At 44.5% G+C, this 25,213-nt stretch overlaps 1 protein-coding gene and 1 pseudogene across 1 annotated transcript in view; both read right to left on the bottom strand.

The window, feature by feature from the left end:
* LOC124595623 (cysteine-rich protein 1-like) overlaps window positions 1-24,184 on the bottom strand; it is a 135,078-nt gene extending 110,894 nt beyond the window's left edge. The window contains exon 1 of the mRNA XM_047134444.1: window positions 24,045-24,184. Within this exon, the coding sequence (XP_046990400.1) occupies window positions 24,045-24,084 (40 nt within the window). The 5' untranslated portion in view covers window positions 24,085-24,184. The remainder of the gene's footprint in view (window positions 1-24,044) is intronic.
* LOC124596793 lies at window positions 15,681-15,798 on the bottom strand (annotated as a pseudogene).
* Window positions 24,185-25,213: the final 1,029 nt, after the last annotated feature.

A 25,213-nucleotide genomic window follows, 5' to 3' on the forward strand; every position in this document is an offset into this window, starting at 1 on the left:
TGCATCAGACGTTGAACAGGAAGGTCTAGGCTCATCAACATCTACGTCCATACGAGCTATTTGACTCCACCTCGACGCATTCTGACGCAGAAAAGTGGTTCAAATGGCTCTAAGCAGTATGGGACGTAACATCTGAAGTTTTCAGTCCTCTAGACTTAGAACTACTTAAAATTAACTAACCTAAGGACATCACACACATCCATGCCCGAGGCAGGATTCGAACTTGCGACCGTAGCGGTCTCGCGCTTCCAGACTGCAGCGCCTAGAACCGCACGGCCACGTCAAAGCGGGGATCCATTAGAGTTGCAATAAATAAATGCGGGGTATTTCTTGCGTAAGAAAATCTCCTGTACGAACTTGTATTTACTGGCGACGGCGGCCGACCGACGCAGCACAGTCTACTTCAGTCCGCGCCAAGCAGGTGAAAGCTTCGCGACTGCTGCAGTTTAATTATCGGCATCCACGGCGCATGCGCAGCTCTGTTATTTCAATTTCGATGCTTCCTACAAATCTTCGGCTTCGGCCTAAACTTCGGCATATTTTGGCCGAAGCCGAAGGTTTGGGCGAAGTGGGATTTTTGGCCGAAGGTGGCCGAAGCCGAATGTTCGGGCGGACACACTAGTCACAGGCAACATTTGAGAATGGCACAGGAGAACGTTGAGAGAACAGTGGTGGTGGTCGTGGGGCAGTTGGTAGCGCTCCCATATTGCTACAAGACGTACTCTCCGTCGGCTTGCAGAATACAGATGTACACGTTGTAGCTACCGGCTCTGGCAGCTAGGTGGTGCTGGTGTCGGTGCGACCGCTCCTTGCAACGGCCGCAGCCACAGAGGAAGCGAGCAGCAGGTGTGCCGGCGAGCCTCCTCTTTCGCCTTCCGGCAGTTGGCAGCGGGCCGACCTTGGTGCATCGGCAAGGTCGCTCGCGGACTCTTCGCGCTGCCGGCAACTGGCCGGAACCTGCTCCGCGCGGCCGCGTGCCCGGTCCTCGAACCCAGCGCGGGCGCGCAGGGTTACGGGTTTGACTCCTCCTAAAGTCGTCCTTCCACGCGGCGTCTAAACGTTCGTGGACTAGGAGTGGTGACGTCACAGCGTGGAATCCCATGTTGCATTACAACGCGAAGCGTGAAAAGGAGAATGTTTCATTTTGCCTCAGGAGAGGAATGTGGCCAATGAGAATCAGCATCGGGTTTACGTCACAAGCACAAGTTAGGAGACGCCATACTGTACGAACTCCTTATGTAGAAGTTTTCATGTTATGGCTTGATGCAGCTCCCCATGCTGTTCTGTGTAAGCCTCTTCATCTCCCAGTAACTAATGCAAACTACACCCTTCTGAATCTGCTTACAGTATTCGTCTCTTTGTCTCCCTCTACGATTTCAACCCTCCACGCTTTCCTCCAGTACTAAATTGGTGATTCCTTGACGCCTCAGAATGTGTCCAACCAACTGATCCCTTCTCCTAGTCGAGTTGTGCAACAAATTCCTGTTCTCCCCAAGTCTGTTCAGTTCCTCTTCATTATCGACCCGCCCGGTTGGCCGTGCGGTCTAACGCACGGCTTTCCGGCCGGGAAGGATCGTCGGTCCCCGGCACGAATCCGCCCGGCGCATTTGTGTCGAGGTCCGGTCAGCCGGCCAGTCTGTGGATGCTTCTAGGCGATTTTCCAACTATGTCGGCGATTGCTGCGCAAACAAGTTCTCCACGTACGCGTAAACCACCATTACTCTACCACGCAAACATAGGGGTTACACTGGTCTGGTGTGAGACGTTCCTGGGGGAGGGGGGCGCCACTGCGGGCCCAACCGCACAATAGCCCTGGATTCGGTGTGGGGCGGCGGAGGCGTGAAGTGGACTGCGGTAGTCGTCGTGAAGTTGCGGACCATTGCGGCTGCGGCGGGGACGGAGCCGTCGTTTCTAGGTTCAAAATGGTTCAAATGACTCTGAGCACTATGGGACTTAACTTCTACTTAAACCTAACTAACCTAAGGACATCACACACATCCATGCCCGAGGCAGGATTCGAACCTGCGACCGTAGTGGTCGCGCCGCTCCAGACTGTAGCGCCTAGAATCGTTCGGCCACCCCGGCCGGCTCGTTTCTAGGTCCCCAGCTAACACAACATAACATAACCTCTTCATTAGTTACTTGATCTACCCACGAAATCTCCAACATTCTTCTGTAGCACCACATTTCCAAAGCTAATAATTCTCTTATTGTCCCAACTGTTTACCGTCCATGTTTCACTTCCACGCAAGGCTACACTTCATACAAATACTTTCAAAAAAAGACTTCCTGACACTTAAATCGATACAAGATTTTAACAAATTGCTCTTCTTCAGAAACGCTTTCCTCGCCATCGTCAGTCGACATTTTATATCCTCTCTACTTCGGCCATGATTAGTCATTTCGCTGCGCAAAAACCAAACTCACCTACTACTTTAAGTGTTCTCATTTCCTATTCTAATTCTCTCAGTATCATCTGATTTAATTCGACTACATTCCATTATCCTCGTTTTGCTTCTGCTGATGTTCATCTTTCAGGACACTGTCCATTCCGTTCAACTGCTCTTCCAAATCCTTTGCTGTCTCTGACAAAATGTCATCGGCAAACCTCAAGGATTTTATTTCTTCTCATTGGATTTTAATTCCTACCCAAATTTTTCTTTTGTTTCCTTTACTGCTTGCTCAGTATACAGTTTGAACAACATTGCGGATAGGCTAGAGCTCTGTCTCACTCCCTTCTCAACCACTGCTTCCCTTACGTGCACCTCGACTCTTATAATAACTGCCTTCTGGTTTCTGTACAAATTGTAAATATCCTTGCGCAACCTGTATTTTATCCCGGCTACCTTCAGAATTACAAAGAGAGTCTTCCAGTCGACTGGCGTACGTCTTATGATTACAAGCTGTTTCAAAGTACCGTACATAGAGGATCTATCAAAACGGTGACGTTTTAGATACTATTCTATATAATAAAATGACAGGAACTACATGCTGTGAAAGCGAACGGTTTCAGTGCTTTGGCAGAATGATGATCTATCAAAAGCGTGTCGTTTTTGGTGCAATTAGTAATATTTAAATGTCAAATAATGAAATTTACAGCATTTACACACTGTATACCATCTACCTTAGATGCTTCTTTCATACTTTACTTCACAGCATGGTGAACGGTGAAAAGAAAGGTTGCACTTTCGCATCTAGCTGTTCCCAATTTTTTGTACCTTATGCTTTTTAAAAGATTCTGGGACTTTCTTATTCGTTCAACAGGAGTACTTTCTGCAGCATTAGATGTTTTTGTATTATGCTTCTTGTATTTGCTGAACTCTATCACTTGAAAATGGCATAAAAGGCCGAAACCTGGGTCGTAATTAGATACACAACAATACAGTCAAACGGCGGTGTATTCATTTAAAAATTATTGTACGACTGTTCTTCAGTAACATCAAAAACTGTTTAGCCATATAATATTCAGAATTCTACTCTTACGAGAAAGGCTTGCTAATATTTAAACTTATGTTCGATATTAACAAATCTACCTTTTTCAGACACACTTTTCTTGCTGTTGCAATTCTACTTTTCATACCCCCAGTTATTTTGCCGCCCAAATTGCAAAACTCGTCTACCACTTTTAGTGTCTCGTTTCCTAATCCAATTCCCTCAGCATCGCCTGATTTAATAATCTACATCCAGTTACCCACGTTTTAGTTTTGTTGATATTCATCTTGTATATTCTTCTCTTTCCATTCCGTTCAACTGATCTTCTAAGCCCTTTTCCGTCTCTTCCTCAGATTAAAGTCCTTCCTCGTCTCACAGCCATGACACACACACAGAAAAACGCGTAAGAGACTTCATAATACGTAGCGATAAGTCTCAGCTTCGCTGCCAAGTTTCAGAATTTCCTCATTTAACATTCTCAAGGTCCACGATATCTTAAAGTACTCTGCGGTAAATCCCTATCTCGAAAACTTCTCTTGATGCTACGCTGTAATAAGGCACCGAAGAAAGGTTTTACACACAATCGTGTCAATTCCAAAAATAAAAGCATTTCTCGTTTAAATTTGAGAAAACAACTGTAGACCTTGTTCAGCGCGGAATTTTGCTTAGTTGCCAGGCGTCCCGTCTTCGGTAAAGCCATGCGCCCGGACGCTTAAATATGCCGACTCTTTCTGAGTAACACGCAATAAAACGTCGGACACGTACTGTAGGTGGAAATCCCCATGCGGGAAGGCGGACTGCTCAGAGACTCAACGGTGTCTGTCAGGCGTAAAAGGCGACATTCCACTCGGCTGACTTCACACTGCGGAATGTCCGCAGAGGTGTCCACTGCGCTTTCCTAGACGTGGCTCCACGGTAACAGAACGTATGTTCTGCTGAACTGCTACTCACTTGACCTGCATGTCGGTTTAGGTAAAGCACCGGACTCTGGGTTCAAATCTCCGGTCCTCCTTCCTCCTGCTTCCTCCAGTTCCTCAGACATATCCAAGACCGATTTCCGTCTCGATCTTTGTCCATGCGACGAACTGTAATGCATATGGGGTTGATTGTATAGGTAACCAATGGATAATGTCACATCTAACCAAAAGTAGAAAGTTGTACTCAGTAGTTCAACCAATGTAGTCCGCGAAATTATTCTGGCTGGGGAGAAATCACGTATGGGGTTCCCCAAGCCTCAATCTTAGGTCCGCTATTGCTCCTCATATATGTAAACGATCTTCTGTCTAATATATAACAAGCAGAGTTGGTTCTTTTTGGGGGATGATGCTTCTATTCAATCAACACAAGCATAAATATAGCAACAGACGAAATGGTAAACAATTTTCTTAAGAGTGTAATTCACTGGTTTCCTGCGAACTGTCTTAAAAAGACGCAACATACTCAGTTCTCCACATCTAGTGCTACTGCACCAATGATAAGTGTAGCACACGATGAGGAAATAATAGATACGGTGGAAACTTCAAAATGCTTAGGTGTGCACATAGATGAGAATTTAAACTGGATAAAGCACATGTTGGAAATCCTAAAACAATTTAGTTCAGCCACACAGGCACTTAGAATCTCTGCAAATCTTAGAAAGAGGGAAATCAGTAACTTAACATATTTTTACTCAATAATACCACATGGAATAATGCTCTGGGATAATAACTCCTCTTCAAGAAAGAACGTCTTTATTGCTCAAAAACGTACAATACGAATAATATGTGGTGTTCACTAACAGTTATCTTGTAGATACCTGTTTAAGTAGTTGGGCATTCTCACTACTGCTTCACTGCAAATTTATTCCCTCAATAAGTTTGTTGTAAATAATTCACTGTGGTTCAAAAGGAACAATGCTGTGCATAACTACAATATCAGAAGAAAATACCACATTCATTATGCCACATTAAGGTTGTATTTAGCATAAAGTAAGCGATCAGCATGTAGGCATATTTACAAAATAATGCGCGATGTGATTGACAAGAAGAAGGGACCGGTTGGCAGGACATGTTCTGAGGCATCAAGCGATCACAAATTTAGCATTGGACGGCAGTGTGGAGGGTAAAAATCGTAGAGGGAGACCAAGAGATGAATACACTAAGCAGATTCAGAAGGATGTAGGTTGCAGTGAGTACTGGGAGATGAAGAATCTTGCACAGGATACAGTAGCATGGAGAGCTGCATCAAACCAGTGTCAGGACTGAAGACCACAACAACAACAACGTGAATATAAAATGATTCGTTTCACACCATTACGATTTATGTTGCAGGAAATCCACGGAACATGAAATTTAAGTAATAGAGGCAAAAATTATACTCTGCAGGCGGATTCAATGCTGTACCACGATGGCCGAACGACAGTAAAAACGCAGCTACAACTCATTTCGAGGTGATGGCCTGCACGAATTCCCCTTCCAGTTTCCTCTTAGCTGGTGTGCGCGTCCAAAATTTGGTTCCTCTAGTCGACACTGAATTCTTTCTGGATGAGGTATATTTTGCTTAAGCTGTTCGATAGTTAGACATGAATCGCCCCTATTTTCGAAACAGAGGTCACTAAGTGAATCTCTGATACGTTGAATATGACATGTTAGAAAAGCGAGTGTAATGGAAAAAAAGAATATGACGGCTCCAAGTGATGTGACACTGAGGATACAACGATTTAATTTGAGCATTGTTAATGACGAAGGAGAAGGAGCTGGTGCTCACAGAGAGACGGTTAACCTGTAGATAGGGGCATTTGCGCACAATGGGAATGTCCACCAGTTCCACAAACGCTTGTAAATTTCTAGTGCTGTGGGGAAAAGTGTAGGTCTGTGAAGAATGAGCGAATGAGAAGCCAGCATCTTTAATACTTTGCGTTTAGTCATTAATTTTAAGAGGATCAGCGGTCAATAAACAAAGAGTCTGATACATTTAAAACTGTAGAGAAAGTTAACTTTCGATGCAAGTGAACAACAGAAACAAAACACTGTGGGCAATATCTAATATTCAGAGTGGTCAGTTCTCAATGTGATTTAGTTAGACGCTTATTTATTCTCGATGGTGTGACGCTCTGGCTTGGTGCGAGTCTTTCTACGTAACTTATATAAAGTTGTTAACATACACGATTAATGGTAATATTGTAGAACGATTCATTTTATACTCTCATTACACAATCGCATGTAAATATGGCTATATGCTATTTACACGTCCTGCTCCAAGCCAGCATAGTTCTACGTAGACTTCTAAGTAAAAACTTATATTATTGTTAACTCATACCGAACAAGGCTGCTGACCACAGCTTGCACGGCTGAAACCGAATAAAAATATTTTTAAAATACAGAGATGCGTCTTTTTCACCATCCCTTGAGGTCATTTATCTGTAAAACTGTGCAGTGTGTTTGTGGTATCGATAGCTACGATGCCACTGCGTAGGTTGGCACTACGACAGGGACACCGACGACAGCGCACTCTAGCCGGAGCGGGAGACCTCTACGAGCTCCGCTCCAGATTCTGCCCATTTGAACAACAGCAGACGGCCGGGACACTTCGCTTCAACTTAGCACCTAAGGGCAAAGTTATGTATTACTCTTGTTGCTAAAGTAAAGGTGATTTTAATTCACACTGCAGTAACGAGAGACTTTCACCTTTTCCTGCTCCTACCCACACTCCGTCTTCCAGGCGGGATGCAAAAGTGTTGACGCGACATTTCAAAGTTAACAGATCTGAAGAATACAAAACAAAAAAATTTCTGAAGGAACGCTGCAGCGCAACAGACAATTATGACCAGCAGACTCTCGAGACTCATAAATGATGTTGTATTTAGACCCCTACATCGCGGAGAAAATACACGCACAATCTGCCGTTGCAAGAAAAATGCTGACTGTGAAAGATGTCACGTCTTTCTCAGCTTTCCAGAATGAAAAAATATTTGAGGTCACATAAGTCAGTAGGACGGAGTACTTATCGCAGTGTCCAATATTACGAGAAAAACAAGTGTGTCTTCTCAGAAGAGTATCATGTACGCATGGAAATCGAAACAAGATTCGGAAACTAAATGGGATTTTTATAAACGTGTCATTTGCCATGTACCTCACGATAGATAAAATCCATTGAAACTTGAACGGTTGTAGCAGGACTCTTGATGCAGCCTCCTGACAGTTTCCCGTATCACTTAGGTCTGTTTACCACTTGATTAAGTACTGATATGGGCGCTTGCAGAATAGTAACTGACGGAGAACATAAATTAGGATGACCCGTATATCGCGGTTTCAGGATCCACCAACGTTCGCCTTCATTACTGAGGAGTATAACGAACCCTGCTTATCGGAGATACGTTTGGGACGGTTCCGCAGGAACCCTAGTACTCGGAAGAAGGTCCGTTCCGCTGACTGAAGAACGTTCCGCTGCCGCGGCTCAGGAGAGAGAGAATTACGAGCAGCAGCTATGTGTGGGCATGACGCCAGACACATGGCCGTGAAAATCGGATGACTTCATGCATGAGCGAGCGGGCGATGTCCGTGTGGCGAAGAGAAGCTGTGAAGAGGCACAACCCAGCTGTCAGGGGCTAGATTACGAACTGAGGCTGCTCGTCGATATGTCACTGTCGCTATTCAGCTTCCGGCATGCGTGGATCTTTGTTGGGGGGGGGGGGGGGGTTGTTGGTACTCAAAACCCCCTCCAAACGACAATTTATCAGTACCATCTACGGCAACTAGAGTACGACAGTGGGTTTTCAACCCGACCAGCTGAAGGTGCCCACCCGCACACTTACTTCGACATGCTCGTGAGCCTAACGAAGCTGAGTGAGCAAGACACAAAGAGTTAAGACCTAACAGGAAGAAGATCGACCGTTGATGTTAGTCAGTAACGGCCGAAACAAACAACCCCCACCACCACCCCCCACCCACCCACCCAAACTCACCTACCAAAGTTACACGCTTGCAGAGCCCCAAAATGCAGATCGTGTTCACAAACTTCATGCTAAGTGAAATAATGATAACGGTGAGCACACACTTAGATTTCATACCATTTAAATTACGAGGTTGATATGGTTGTGACAATTTTTTTTACTATTAGTGTCGTTAAATTAAATGTCTGACACATGTTTCTCAAATATTTCCGAGGGCGTATTCCTCTGATTTGGAATCTGTTAATTTTCACTACAGGGATTTAATAAGGACAGACAAAAATAAACTCTTAATTTAACATTAATATATTACAATATTTTTTCATCATTATTATCACAATCCTTGGCACCTGTGGTATGTCGATGCAACTTCGTTCATGTACACACTGTCAGTGCTTTTCCAAGGCAGTAGCACCTACGGTGATGCGACAGGCAGTCGTTTGAGCAGCTTACGAAGACGCCCATCACACGCACTGCTCATTCGAGACCAAGTACTACCTGGAATATTTATTCCTCAATTTGATTCTCCACATTAGAATTCTAAGTTTAGGATCCTCTACCAGCTGCATATTTATCTCCCTAAGTGTCTGAGACGCCGTGTACACTTCTAGACCCAGTACACAGTCATTCCCCACTCTGTTACATTCACGAATGGAAAAAGATTGACTGCCTGCATGCCTCGTAACAAGTCATGAATAATTGTGCACTCACCTTCACATTTTTTTCAACCCCATTCTCATGAAGACATTTGGTACTTAGCACATCAATTTGAAGGCAGTCTTCATACACATTCGAGAACAGTCACTAACTCAAAATTTTGTGTCTTCCACCACTGAAATCGAAAGACTTATTCATAAAACTCGTACATCTTTTTGCACTGTGTTGTGTGTACGCAAGCTCAATCGATAGCGTTCGTGAACTGCGTCCTCGTATGGGAGGGAACACTTGTTTGTCGTCAGCAGTTCATCCTGACTTAATTTTCGAAACATAGAAATGCCAACCACCCTTTGCTCTTGAGTCCCTATTTTAGATTTCTTCTCTAAATTCCATTTTAATGAATTCTCATTTCGTGGGCTTTCTCTGCTTTTGTGTTCTCAGCAGGGCTTATTCATCCTGTAGCCTGGCTAGAATTGTTTGCGTTGTTAGAAGAGGAGCAACGCTTGTTCACCATTCGCCTTTGCAGGCTGCTCACCTTTTAGCTGGTGTTCAGCGTTGTACGAAAACCTCTAATACGAGCTATTTCTGAACAAACATGACAAAACGTGACGTAATATCTCGGTAACAAGGGCGGAAAAGTTGGGACAAATACAGTACGAAAGGGCGCGGAACGAAAGTAAAAGTTTTATAACCATTTTATGGCACGATGTATTAAGCAACAGTTTTATAACATTTTATGGCATGTTTCATTAAGTAAAAGTTTTAGAAGCATTTTGTGACTTGTTTTATTAGACACACAGTTTTTCGAAATATGGTACGTCTCATACATGCGGAAATACGATAGTTAAAATATTGCACAGCTTAGTAGTTCTGCTGAAGCATCGCATCTGAAGCTACACCATTCCTCCTCCAGTAGAGATTTCATGAATTCATGTGAATTCTGGTGACATGAGTTATGAAATCATCGAGGTGAGAATACGCAATGCGGTCACTACTGTCAGTGAAGCAACGTTGAGCAGATTAGATAAAAACAACGCCACCACTCATTCCACAATCAAAATGAGCAACACAACTCAGTAGCCGTGTTTTTATTTTCTGAAGTACACAGGAGAGAGACTATTAGGAGACACACGGCTATCAGCCAGAGGAGTGGCACCTGTCAAGATACGAGCGGTGATTAGCGGTCCGACGCCTGTGCAGCTGTAAGAGAGGTAAAATTAATGGATCGCTCCACGTGGAGGGATCGGTAGAACACTCAAGTGTAGAAAAATCCAGTAAGGCGCTGATAATACTGCCATAAAACTGCACAATTTTCTGATAGAAAGAGAATACTGTCGGAACACCAACAGACAATACAAGCTAAGAGTTGAAAATGTCGTAAATAAAATTTTCCGCACTGGCTGTTAAGCACTTTTATTAAAAAACGTCGCTACTAGTTTCGCATCAACAGAGATAAATCTTCATGTGATCTGTACAAGAAAGTAAAACACTAAAAAATTACAATGGCTTGAAAATAATTGTGTACTACCATGAAGCGTCATATATCAATGAGAGCTGTGTAATCACAGTTCTTTTTTTCTTTTTTGAACAGTCACTGTGCGAAAAAGTGATTGCTTAGAGCCAAGTCAACGGTAGTGATTTTAATAATTTTGGCTGCGGTTTCCCAACTTTTAAAATAATATGTTGAAAACATGGGGTGTTTCACGTGCGAATAAACGAAATGAGGAACTGTTTGTGCATCGTCGACGTCGATATCATTAGGGACGGAACACTCATCCAGTTTAAGATGGAGATGGAATCAGCCATGGTGCTGACATAAGAACGACATTGGAACTTGATGGAAGTGCTCCAGGGATACTTCAGGAAACTGACATGTTATATTCACATGTCGAAATACATCTGGTAAACGCTATACGTGCAGGAATGTCGATATACACAATAACTGAAATTTCTTGTCTTTGCACTCGACTGTATTATCCATGTTTCACTGTTTCAGAATTTCTGGCCTGTTTGGATAACGATTTTTTTAAACCAGCTCAAGAAGCGAAACAGCAATCTAACAGTGGATAACAGCCAGTAACCCGGCACAGACTCCTCAAACTGTTTACCTTGCAAAACTGAATACCATAATTGGCGAGTACTGCACAAGACCTTTGGGTCAACTGGATAACAAAATACCTGAAATGCGATCAGCATTGCTGACGAAAAAGAAAAATGTTCATCAGAACGCTGCCCCCGCCCGCAATTGCGCTCAGGCAGTGGGAAAAGTGAGAACTACAAATTTTCGTAATATTCACGCTGTTCTGTCAGATTTGGCACCCCTCACTACCATCTCTTTCATTATGAAAAAAAAAGTGCGGAAGAAAAATACTTTGGGTCCGGTTTATAGCCTACTGAAGCTGAAGGAACGTATTTTGCAGCTCTTAACAGAGTCTCGCCTCAAAGATGGAACAAAGCGGATCTAAAATGTTAGTATAATCGTACCGCTAACGCTCAGCTGTGAAAGTTTGTACCGGTTCTGGGCACTGTGTGGGTTCGCGGATCAACGATGCGGGTTTTGGAACGTGGCGCGTTGGAGGGTCAGTCGGCAGTTTACGTCCACACTCTGTGGCCGGCACGTCGACCGTGAGCGAAATGACAGCAGTGAGTGTTAGGTACAAGTTTGCAGTTGTCGAAATTTTCCTTTTCTGCTTACGCGAACTGTACCGTCAAGTGCCAAGTATTGTGGGTTGCTACCGAGAGACTTGGTGCAATTACTTGAAACTGAGCTGAGGCATGTGCACGCGACGGCAAGGAACTTGATTTCCGTGCTTAGTTTAAACTTTTACAAGCGAATTTTGCGATGTTATTTCAGTGATTACAAAATCGCGTCAAAATCTTTGCAGTATGAACCCACTCATCTGTATGATGTTTTACGTCCTCTGGCCTGGATGCGGGCACTGATTCTGTTGGGAAGGGCGTCCTTCATTGTATCCTCTCCTGAGGCAGTATGGTTCTCGCTGTTGACACGAGTCTTTGATATCCTGGCACTTGCAGTCTTTGATATCGTGGCACTTGCAGTCGGATGGAAAATGAAATGATCGTAGGCATTGATGGTGGGCAGGCCCCATCCGGGGAAGTTCGGCCACATTGGGCGACTTGCGTGTCGACGATGATGAAATGATGATGAGGACAACACAATACGCAGTCCACGGGCGGAGAAAATCTCCAATCCGGCCGGGAATCGAAACCGGGCCCGCTGCATGAGAGGCAAACGCGTCACCAGGCGGACAACCGGACGGAGTCGACGTCCGAGCCACTCAGCCACATTTTCTATCGGGGACCGACCTGGGTACCTAGCTGGCCATGGGAGTACGTCAACAGCACGCAGACAGCTCATCGAGGCACTTGCCATGCGTGGACAAGCATTGTACTGCTGAAAAATGGCACCCGCTTTTCTTTTTTCATCAGTCTTCTAACTTGTTTGATGCGGCCCGCCACGAATTCCTCTCCTGTACCAATCTGTTCATCTGCGAGTAGCGCTTGTAACCTACGTCCTCAATTATTTGCTGGATGTATTCCAATATCTGCCTTCATCGGCTCCCTCTAGAACCATGGAAGTAATTCCTTGATGTCTTAAAAAAGATATCCTACCATACTGCCCACTGTCATAGTTTCCTCAGTTCACTGAATGCCAGCCGTGCCCTGAAGTCACACCCGATGGCTCACCACATCACAACGCCACCGCTGTGCCTCTCCAAAACACTGGAAGAATGGTTCCTCTCCCCAGGTCATCGCCATACTCGCCGACGAGTCAGCTGGGGGAATGGAGAACCGCGATACATCACTGAACACAACGTGATGCCATTCATCAGCAGACCATGCTTCCCCGTCCACCACTCCAAACGCGCCTTCTCCGTTGTGGCGTCAGCGCCAGCCTAAGCAACGGACGGTAATTCGCCAGTCTCGCTGCTGCTAATGTCCAACCGATGGTGTTGGATGACAAATTTATCTCACTGGGAGACGAGACAATAAATTCCTGTTTCGTAGAATGCGATCGGTCGCTGACGGATCCACAACCGCACCCAGTCTTGCACCTCCTCGTCCAACTGATACCGACGTCCACGCACGTCTTTCTTCAGATCGCCAGAGGTGTGAAAAGCACACAGTGGAAGATTCGGGCTGTACGGAGGATCCTGCAGTGTTTCCCAACAAAATCGCTCAGGCGTAGCCTTCGTCCGCTTTGGCAGTGTGGAGGCGGACGTTGATGACTATACAAGACTGTAAATGACAGCATCATCTGCAATCAATCTAATGGCGCTGCTCTGATTGTCTCCTGAATTGTTTATGTAGATCAGGAGTAGCAGAAGGCCTATTACACTTCCTTGGGGAATGCCAGATATTACTTCTGTTTAACTCAATGATTTTGCGTCAGTTACTACGAACTGTGACCTTTCTGACGGGAAATCACAAATCCAGTCGCATAGCCGAGACGATATTCGACACGCACGCAATTTGATTACAAGTCGCTTGTTTCGTCAAAAGCCTTCTGGAAATGGAGAAATATACAAGAAGTTTGAAATCCCTTGTCGATAGCACTCATCACTTCGTATTTGAACAAACAGCTAGTTGTTTTACAAAAGTACTATATTTCCTGAATTTGTGCTGACTATGTGTCAATAAGTCGTTTTCTTCGAAGTAATTCATAATGCCGACCACATAATATGTTCGAAAATACGATTGTTGCGGTCTTCAGTCCACAACTGGTTGTTACAGCTCTCCGTGCTACTCTATCCTGTGCAAGCCTCATCATCTCCGAATAACCACTGCAACCTACATCCTTCAGTATCTGCTTATTGTGTTCATCTCTTGCTCTCCGTCTACGATTTTTACCCTCCACGCTTCCCTCCAGTACTAAATTGGTGATCCCTTAATGCCTCAGAACGTATCCTGCCAACGGATACCTTCTTCTAATCAAGTTGTGCCACAAATTCCTCTTCTCCCCAATTCTATCCAGTACGTCCTCATTAGTTACGTAATACGAGTCTTTAATTCAGCCGTTTACGTCTATTTCATTTCTTGGATATTGGTGTGATCTGTGCAACTTTCCCGTTTTTTTGGTACGGATCTTCCGTCGAGACAGCGGTTGTGTATGATTGCTAAGTATGATGCAGATGTAGTCTGGTACAGACATACATTTAGGTCTCGTTTAGGGTTATTTGTTACAAAATTACTCCCCATAAATAATTTGATGGCAGCCGCAATGTTCGCAAGAAAAAGTTGAAATTTGGCTCAAAAATCAACTTACATATGGTTCTACGGACGTCCAGCAATTTCAAATGTTGGATGACCTGTCGTTTATCTGTCGAACAAAGAGGGCGTATATGATTATCGTTTTGATGCGATAGCAGTGATGCCTTCTCCAGTGTCGGACACGTCCTTTCACAAATTATAAATTCGACTTATTTGGGCGTTTAATACCCGACAACGAGGCACGAACTGACTGTCCTGAATGTGTGCGCACCGTTAGCTGGCCCGTATTTCTGGGAAACCAGGTTCTTGCAGACAGGATACGCGATCCGCGGCAGACGCCGGTGACGTTGACAGTGACGGCAATCCAATCGGCGCGCGGTCAAGCGTCGGCCCCCGAGCAGGGCAGAGGACACCCACAGCTGGACTGGGACAGAGGCGTGCCTGTGGCTGGAATCCCCGCTCCCCGTGCCGGGCATCGCTCGCTGTCCAGCGGCGCGTGCCTCCGTGTCCTGCCCTGTCCGCCCCCAACCCACCCCCGCCCCACCAGATACCGCCCCCTGTGGGCTGCCGTGCGCACTCCAGCTGCTGCCACTCCACGTGTCCCGCATACCGCGCGTATTAGCCGAGCCTGCCACTGCGAAGAAGGCAGTGTGGATACCGTCACACGGAGTATCACTGCAAATATGTCACTGTCTCGGTGAATCTATTATTATAGTAAAATGACGGCTGACGTTTCCCGGCGAGACCAGGCGTCGTCTTATTGAATTAGCCGACCGTAGGACGCAAAGATTTCACCGAACTGGCAGGGCCAAATAACCAGGTGTGTTGCATTTTCATACTTCCCTGCCCAGTAAGCTGATAGTGTCGTTTTCAACAATACAGCCCCAAGAACGAGTGTCTCTAGGCGGAGAGAAAAAATTTTCGAGCTCGGCCTACCGCCTTTCACGCGGAGCAGATGACTTGCTTACAGTTAACACGCAGTGCATACAACTGCCGCAGAATGCCTACGTCCTACCGCCTCGCAGAGGCATAACCAATACAAAACAATGCCTCGCATCTGCGGTAAGTGTCGGCCAGCATTTTTGTCTCTTGCAGAAGTTGTCCCCGTGACATGATCTGTCATCCCTGAACGTTTGTCGCAAGAACTTCCAGACACCCTGTACATTAGTAAATGGCTAAAGCGATCACCCGGTCAACCATACCCAGACCGCCAATCAAACAATTTCCACACTAGCACCCCGTCTTCAGGTCACGAGTGGCCTACCGGGACCATCCGACGCCGTGTCATCCTCGGTGGAGGATGTGGACAGGAGGGGCGTGGGGTTAGCACACCGCTCTCCCACTCGTAAGATGGTATTCTTGACCGAAGCCGTTACTAGTCGGTCGAGTAGCTCCTCAATTGGCATCACGAGGCTGAGTGCACCCCGTAAAATGGCAACAGCGCATGGCGGCCTGGATGGTCACCCATCCAAGTGCCGACCACGCCCGACAGCGCTTAACTTCGGTGATCTCACGGGAACCGGCGTATCCACTGCGGCAACGCCGTTGCCTAACAATTTCCGGAGATAGCAAAAATATGTTTTTCATGGATTTCATATAATTGTTGGCCCAATTTAAAAAGCTATCAACATCTACTCATGGCACACACATTAACCAGACTACAATACATTCATCCACTGTTTGACAATGGGACCACTTAGTGACCACCAACAAACGTAACACATAATTTCTAGCCTTTTCGAAACTTTCTCTCCGTTATGAAACTTTCTGGCAGATTAAAACTGTGTGTCCGACCGAGACTCGAACTCGGGACCTTTGCCTTTCGCGGGCAAGTGCTCTACCATATCAGCGCACACTCCGCTGCAGAGAGAAAATCTCATTCTGGAAACATCCCCCAGGCTGTGGCTAAGCCATGTCTCCGCAGTATCCTTTCTTTCAGGAGTGCTAGTCCTGCAAGGTTCGCAGGAGAGCTTCTGTAAAGTTTGGAAGGTAGGAGACGAGATACTGGCAGAAGTAAAGCTGTGACGAGCGGGCGTGAGTCGTGCTTCGGTAGCTCAGTTGGTGGAGCACTTGCCCGCGAAAGGCAAAGGTCTCGAGTCTCGGTCGGGCACACAGTTTTAATCTGCCAGGAAGTTTCATATCAGCGCACACTCCGCTGCAGAGTGAAAATCTCATTTATCTTCGTTGTCAGCCCCCACAAAATAATGAAAGGATAAAAGTTTATCGCTTACTACATTTTCCTTGTCTATGCAGCTAAACTTCACCACCAGGCATGACTTTTCAATTCATTACTTCTTTACAGTTAATTCTATTCACACCACACTTTGCAGTCAGTACCCACATATAGCACAGAAGATACGTACACAATTGCATCATTGTGTAACATAGTTCAGGAGAAAAACTATCCTTTCTGAAAAATGTTAATGGTGTTCAACACTGGTTATATAAATGTTTACAGAATTACGAAAACTGTGTTGGAAGTTAGTTCTCACATACTTCTACTACATGAGCCGAATATTATACCGAATAAAAAAACAACACATGAAACTGTACTGCGAGATAAACTAATAAAATCAACATAGTTAGGGTTTTTCGAATTCAACCATAAGATTTGACTAGTTATCACATGCGATTAAATGCAAGTGAGACTGTTACAACAAATATTTTGAAAAATTTATACAGTTTCTGCATCTCTCATGGCAATATGTGATCCATTATTACAGCCTCTTATTATTGTTAGTTATACAACTAGTTTCGCCTTGAAAAGCCATTTCCTTGTGTTCACACAGAACAAGGAGTCATATACATGAAAATGGCAGTGAACTCACACAATGTGGTATCGTTCGTAATGGTAACAAGTTACCAGTTCACTGCCATTTTCATGTGAATGACTGACTCCTTTCTCTGGGTAAACTCTAGGAAATGGCTTTGTAGGCCGAAACTAAAGGTGTGACTAAGAAAGGCTCTCATGAAATGTACGGTCTACGTGGGAAAAATGTCGCTTCACTTGTACTAAGTTTTCTTGTTTTATGACAATACCTACGACCTTAAGGATTTCCTCACCACAGATCTATGGAACAAAAATTATATTTGTTTCTTTGGTATCTGTTGTATGCTGACGACGTGGTGCTTATATCGAAGACAAACAAGAAATTCCATAGAACTGCATCTACGTCCATATTCTGCGAAGTGCATTGCAGAGGGTACGTCCCACTGGACCAGTTAATTAGGGTTTCTTCCACGTCCATTAACTATGGAGCGCGGGAAGAATGACTGTTTAAATGACTCTGTGCGAGCTCTAATTAATCTGTTATTGTCCTCTCGATTCCTACGGGAGCGATATGTAGGGAATCGTAGAATATTCCTAGAGTCATCATTTAAAGTCGGTTGTTGAAACTTCTTAAGTAGGTTTTCTCTGAATGATCTGCGTCTATCTTTAAGCGCCCGCCAGTTATGTTTCTTCAGCATCTCTGCGACAATCACCCAAGGGTCAAACAATCCTGTAACTATTCGTGCTGCCCTTCTCTGTATACGGTGCACATTTGAGCAACATTGAAGTATCGGTCATTCGTATGGAATCCCCTTTGTAGAATCCTATCAGCAAACCGAAGTTTGCCGTCTGCTTCACCTACGACATGGCCAATGTCATCGTATCATTTCATATGCCTATAGTGTGTCACCCCCAGGTATTTGTATGAGCTGGCCGATTCCATTTGTGACTCTTTGATACTTTGGTCATGGATACTACCACTGAAAAGTAATGCCTCCGAATTGTAGCGTGTGGCATGGCTGCGTGTAACGTAACTATATCGCTGCATGAGAAACAGAGTGTTCTAACAGATTTTCGAATTCGATGAGTTCGTCCACACACGGAGCACCCTCTCCATTAGCATTACAATACCAGACCACACGCAAGCGCTGCGACATCCGCAAAAATCCGACGCCTTGGATTCACTGTTATCGATCATCCTCCATAGAGTCTCGATTTGGCCCCATCCGATTTTCATCTGCTTCCAGAACTTAAAGGACACTTTCAAGAACTTCACTTTGATAGTGACGAAGCGGTGCACGCAGGTTGTGGCTCCGTCAATAAAGTCAAACACTCTGCAGCGACCGTATCAACAAACTGGTCTCTCGTTGGGCGAAATGTTTCCGGCGCCAGGGTGTCTACGTTTGAGAAATAAGTCTGTAGACAGGGATAATAAAGATGCAGGATGTTACAAACGTTTGTTTTATTTAAAGAGCTTTAAGAGTTTTCACGTAAAGTATTCGGAGGCATTACTTTTTCGTGTTGTGAAACGCACAATTTTACATTTTTTAACATCTTTGAGGATGAGAGAGAATCGTTTGAGGACACTGGTATTCGTTATCAGCAGTACTAAACGGCGAAGAAGATGGGCCTAGTGAAATAAGATACACAACTACAAGTTGCGCGTGTGACAATCGCCTCAAAATATTCGCGAGTCGCACATTGCCACACAGTCCAATGAATCTGCCTTTGGTTCAAATGGCTCTGAGCACTATGGGACTTAACTTCTGAGGTCATCAGTCCCCTAGAACTCAGAACTACTTAGACCTAACTAACCTAAGGACATCACACACATTCAAGCCCTAGGCAGGATTCGAACCTGCGACCGTAGCAGTCGCGCGGTTCCAGACTGCAGCGCCTAGAACCGCTCGGCCACACGGGCCGGCGAATCTGCCTTTACTTCAACGATATTCCTCCGTTGTTAACAATGGGATATTTACACGTGACAATGGAACTCATTCCGAAATGTCCAATCTGCTACAGAGTAAATAGCGTCTATTTTCTTCGCGATGAGGGCAGCGTTGAAGACAATGTTGCTTGATTGAGGTAAGCAAGGCAAAGGTTGTCCCAAGTGGCAGAGGGGCTTCAAAACAACTGACGAAGTTGATAACTAAAAACTAAGTTATTTTCTCCATAGCGTTTGAGTAAATCAGTTACTAATCTGGTGCCGGTAATGCGCACTGATTTGCCCTTATAACGCTCGCACAGCTGAAGCCATGGAGTGAAGGCAAAAACATTGGTATTTTTTATTCGCTGCAGGTGGTCGCATTGCCACAATCACAGGCGAAGAAGGTAGAATAATGTCCGCAAGTCATTTTTATACAATACTGGAAGCAAAATTAAAGATACGCGACCATCAGCGGGTTGATGTTACCTCTTTTCCAGTACGACAACGCCTCTGATTTCAGAATTAGTGAAGCACACATATTTCTCGCCTAGTCGCCAATCCACACATTTACAGCGCACATCTGAATGTGTATTCTGATTTCCTCTCAAAAGCAAAATGAACCATTTGTTGAACGTGGTTTCGAGTGCGCAAAATTGCTTATCTCTGCCTACAAAACAATCCCGAAGAAGCTTGCCGAGGGCCGATATCGCGAATCTTCTACTAAATGCTTTGACAGGATGTGCACTACCTAAAATAACACTTGAGAAGACGTGAAGTTTTAAGTTCCCTGAAAAACCAGAACTTGCATTATCTAAGTTCCGAAATCGACAATTGTGATCCAAATCACGCCACGCAAGAGCAAGATAGCGTAAACAGTTGTGTAAGAGAAAGAAAAATAAGTGGTAACTATCAGAACAATGCTTTATGTAAGTGTGGCATAAGCACTGATACTTGATATGTCAGTCAAAATATTACATTATTTGCCTCAGTCACAAGTCCTTTTTTATAATTTCCTCGTACATCCATAGCTGAAATGGAGGACAGTGGGACGTCAGCTGGTATAAATTTATATTAAAAATGAAGAAATTCCTCCAGTTGTATTTGAGGTGTCGATTTTATTTTGGCAACTAGTTTCAACATTGTAACAACGTCATCTTCAGGCCCATACGTTGAAACTAGTTGCCAAAATAAAATCGACACCTTAAAGACAGCTAGAGGAATTTCTGCATTTTTAATATAAATTTTTATAATTTATTCTTCACTGCGTGGCAACGGCCTTGCCGCGATGGATACACCGGTTCTCCTGAGATCACCGAAGTTAAGCGCTGTCGGGCGTGGTCGCGCCATGCGCTGTTGCCATTTTTCGGGGTGCACTCAGCCTCGTGATGCCAATTGAGGAGCTACTCGACCGAATAGTAGCGGCTTCGGTCAAGAATACCATCATAACGACCGGGAGTGCGGTGTGCTGACCCAACGCCCCTTCTATCCGCATCCTCCACTGAGGATGACACGGCGGTCGGATGGTCCCGGTAGGCCACTCGTGGCCTGAAGGAGTGCTAATTCTTCACTGTGCATTTGAATGATTACGCCGTTATGGCTGTGTCCACTAATACACAAAATGAACCGATGTGGACAGCTAATGTAAGACGTACGTGGGCCTCCGAAAACAAAATTTCATAACCAAAAAAATTCAATCAAACAAAATACTGTCGGCGAACATTAGCGCAATATCCTTGATACTACAAAAGCAACATTTTTCTGTCTTCCAACCATCTCGTCCAATAACGCCCACGGACCGGCGCAGCTCTCGAATGTCGTAAATGTGTGAACGTGACACGCCGACATTGAAAGTCTGAGCGCTATGCATGGTCACGTCACGTTCGCCAGTTACGCCGCGTGAAGAGATGTCACAGCGCACTGGGTGCGACCACCGGAAGCGGTCTGCTGATGGCAGCTGCAAACGACCACGACTAGAAGAGAGAGGCTGTCTCATTACTTCTGCCTCGGTTCTGCTGTCCCACGGAATGCTGTTACTGGCCAGAGAAAGCTCCCGACTCTGCAAGGTCACCGCAGAGCAGAATACGTATTATTAGTAGTGCTCCTATCACTACATTCTCCTCACTACGTTACAGACTGGGAAATCGTATATGAAATCTGTTCCTACCTCGCTAAGTTACTTTTCAGCGTTTATTATTTCATTATTTTATATGCTTCAGTTGCAGTCGTGAAGTCCATTAATGTTTCGGTAGTTGGGTCACTGCACAAAAAAAGAGAAAATAACTGCAGTGGTACTGGAATTATACCTCCCTCCATTATATATTGTTAGTTTTAACTTGAGACAACTAAATGAAAAAAATGTTCTATGTGAAAAGCTAATACTAGCAAAGGGAACGTCTGTCTAGGCTACACCTTGCCACCTCCTAACCACCCCTCCTGCGTGGGCGGGGATAACTTTTTCATTTTCAGATGGGAACCGTCCCCAGTTTTTATTGAATATTCGGATTCAACACTAAAAACTACGTTTGGTTAACTGAAACCATTGCAACCCATTCGAGGTAGATGGCGCTATAATCGAAAAATATCAAGTGTACCTGTTCTTGCTATTTCATTCTGCATTTCATTTACGATGTAAATGTAAACCTGTGTTCTAACGGTAGATATTTATGTTCGAAATTTACTTTAGTGTTGCCAACTTGACTGTAGAGTATAATATGGTTAGCCATTTCAACGTCAGGTGTGGATGTAATAGTTTTCTGTTCCGATCGGGAAGCTTGATTTCGGTGAGTCCCATTGCTTCTCACGACTGGGATGCATAATTTCAGCGAGTACCCGTGGCAAGTGCGACAGTCACTATAACTTCATGGACATTTTACGTTATAATTCTGGCTGCGGCTTGCATTACGCCGATAGCCACCTGCGCGAGAGTTCGGCGTTTGGATGGAAACACACACACACACACCGAAATCTGTCGCCCTGAAGGCGGGGTTCGAGGGCAGCCACCGAAATGAAACATTCAAATGGTTTGGGGACTCACAAAAATCAGTCCGGTAGGGAACAGAAAACTGCGTTACTATACAACAACATAATTTGCCATAAACGTTAATGTCGACCTGTATTATCTGTACTGTGCAATCAAATTTGCAACACTCAACTAACGTGTGACGATCAGTACTAACCGTTAGAAAGCAAAGGTTCGTATTCAGATCGTAAATGGAATATAGAATTAAATGCGTCGGTGCTTAATTGCAAGAACGGACAAACTTGCATTCGTCGATTACAGCGCTATCTACCATGAATGGGAAACAAGGGTTCGAGTTAACATTACATATTTTTTGGCGTAGAATCCGAATATACAATTTAAATGCGGGTCCCCATTTGAAAATCCAAAGTTGACCCCACCGTCGCGGGTGGTGGCCAGTTGTAGCACAGACAGATATACCCTAACTAACATTAACTTTTCACCTAGGACACTTTTTTTCGTACGATGCGTCGCTTTCGCGATGTTTAGTTGTCTCAAGTTACAACAAACATCCAATACTATAGGCTGGTCCTTAATATGAATCATCATGGTACGCTGAAAATAAAAGATCTACAACTACAAGCTCATCAAACTACTTTATATGATATCGATCTCAGAAAATCAAGTTCGGCGCTTGAACTGAAAACTTCCCCCGAATATTCAATGCGTTGTCTGTTTTTGAAAGGAAAAAGAAATTTTCTATTGCAACATACAACTGGTTTTGTAGGTATAGTCCACCTTATACAAAAATGGGGAAAATGTTTTAGTCTCCTATAGAAACTACTCAATGAAAGGAAGACTGGAGTACAACATCCCCCCCCCCCCCCATAACTATGATGTACGTGGATTACAACCTTGGAATAGATACAGAAATCGGTCGTAACCCTCAGAGAAAGACGGAAAACTTGAACCTAGATGGCCGGACGGGAGATTCGAACCGCCGTCCTCCAGAACACGGGTTCTTATCGCTGTAGCGCTCAGATTAAGTGTTGCGAACCGTAAAATCTGGTTACACGCGTGCCTATATTTCGTATATTAACAATTGCGTGGCGCCATGTAACCATTAAAAAACTTTTAGTTATCCAATTCAGTATCAAAACGAATCATATATTTTACACTATATAGAAAACAACTCCTTCAGAAAATATACATACACCAAGGTAGCACTACTGCGAGCTTTGGGTATCCTCTGTCGTCTGTAACAAACTCACGCATTATGCTAACATCCCCTACTGCAATCCATTACAAAAAGCAAATACTCCGTTTATAACACAGGATTTTCCCATTTTCGTATCAGATAAAAGTTCTGACGGCTTTCAGTTAATTTGATCAGCAAAACGCACCAAACTCTAATTGTCATCCGCATCACACTGCAACTGAGTAACACAATTAGGTACAGAGAAACTAAAGCTGAAACGACTTCACAACACCACTGGCACACTTGCAGATTCGTATATCACCTGGGAAGGAAATGACATTTGTTTTGTCATTCAAATGTTTAGGTTAAAACTGCGGACGTAAAATCATAAATGAAAGATACAAGCTGTGCAATTTCTAAGAGTTTTATATAGTAGAAGATACCCAATTTGTGTTCAATGGTTCAACCAAGCAGCGACGGAAGAATCAATAAACACAGACGCAGGTGACTGAACTTCAGTAATAAAAACTATTCACTGCAACGATGGTCTAGCAAATTTGTAACAAAAAAAAAAAGATATTGCAGTTTTTTACACTGCTGTGATCAGTATATATAAAACAAGGCAAGGCGGAGCAATGCGATGCTACAAAATAATAACTGAACACTATCAAGCGCTCGCAACAAACGTCTGATTGTAAGAAAACATTGTTATATAAGCGACTATTTTAAGAGGTTATATTTCTTACAGATATAAATAGCTATTGCTCGTATATTGCAGTAGAAGGAGTGTAAAATTCTGTTGTTGGAGGCGAACAATAAGTCATTCTCATCTGAGAAAAGATTCTATCCCGACAAATAGTTCCGCGTCGAATTTTAAAACTAAACATTGTGTTTCCAAATTCGTGCTCTCTCGACCAACAATCGCTATGGCTTCTGACTCACCGAAATAGACGGGCTTGTCGCACTTGGGACAGTTGGGCATTGTTGCTGGTCCGTTGCGTACACAAGTGAAGAACTTCGCTCACCGGTCGCTACTCGAGCTCTGCGCTCAGTCGGCCAAGTATTTATCCAGTTATGGTAGAAGCTGCGCTGCTCGAAGACACTCCACACGCAGCGGCAGCGCGCGGAAGAGAGCACACTCGACACGCGACGCGACGCGCGGTCTGCCTACCTGCGGGGCGCAGCCGGAACAATGAGTCCGCTATCTGGCCGGCTCAGCGCAGCGCGGGAGTGCGTAGCGGAACCTCGCGTAGGGGCGCTATCTCTTCTCTCTGTGCTTCCTGCCGCCGGGCGAGGTCAAATGCAGCATATTAAGTCTATGTAAACGCTCAGTAAGTCACATAATTAATGTTACGGCAAGACACACCACCTTATCCTGGATGGGCAAATCATCTACAAGCGCTAAAGTAAATATCTAGTGTTCCTCAGGGGTGAATAGTAGGACCGTTCCTCTTCTTTTACACGTTAATGACTTATTCAATAGTATTAGTGGCAATCTCGGGCTTACGGTAGACGATACAGTGATGTATGACGAAATTTTACCCGCTAAAAACTGCAGTTTTTTTTAATGTTGCCCGCTCGTATAGCTTAGCGCCTATTGACAAACAAGAAACTTAAGTTTGTCTTTACAAGTGAATATCCAGTCCTTCAATCCAGCGCACTGCATCTGGAGTTGCCAGCAGGAAGTCCTCTTTGGCGCCGTGATAGGTTCGAATCCTGCGTTGCTCACGTCCGTAGGTTTAACCTTAAAATACCCTACACGTGCCTCCTGGGTGGTGCTAAGTGAGCAACAGTGATTATAGGCAGCCAGACTATCCATAGGATCTCCTGGCAATGACATATCAACTAAATAGCAGAAACAGTTCTTTTCAGAGCTCATTAACAAGAAACATTGGACCAACTATCAGACTCCTTCTACTGAATATCGAAAGCATTAGTAGGGCAAAGTGTGACTACCTGTCAAAATTTTTTCTGGACGACAATATCGATGTCATCGCCATTCAAGAAACTCGTGTTTCCAGCGAAGAAATATTCCGAAGCGGAGGTCGATTTCCTGGATATTCTGCACTTGGTGTAACTTACCACGAGGTGCATGGAATTGCTACGTATGT

Source organism: Schistocerca americana, chromosome 2 (assembly GCF_021461395.2).
Source record: "Schistocerca americana isolate TAMUIC-IGC-003095 chromosome 2, iqSchAmer2.1, whole genome shotgun sequence".
Taxonomy (NCBI): Eukaryota; Metazoa; Arthropoda; class Insecta; order Orthoptera; family Acrididae; genus Schistocerca; species Schistocerca americana.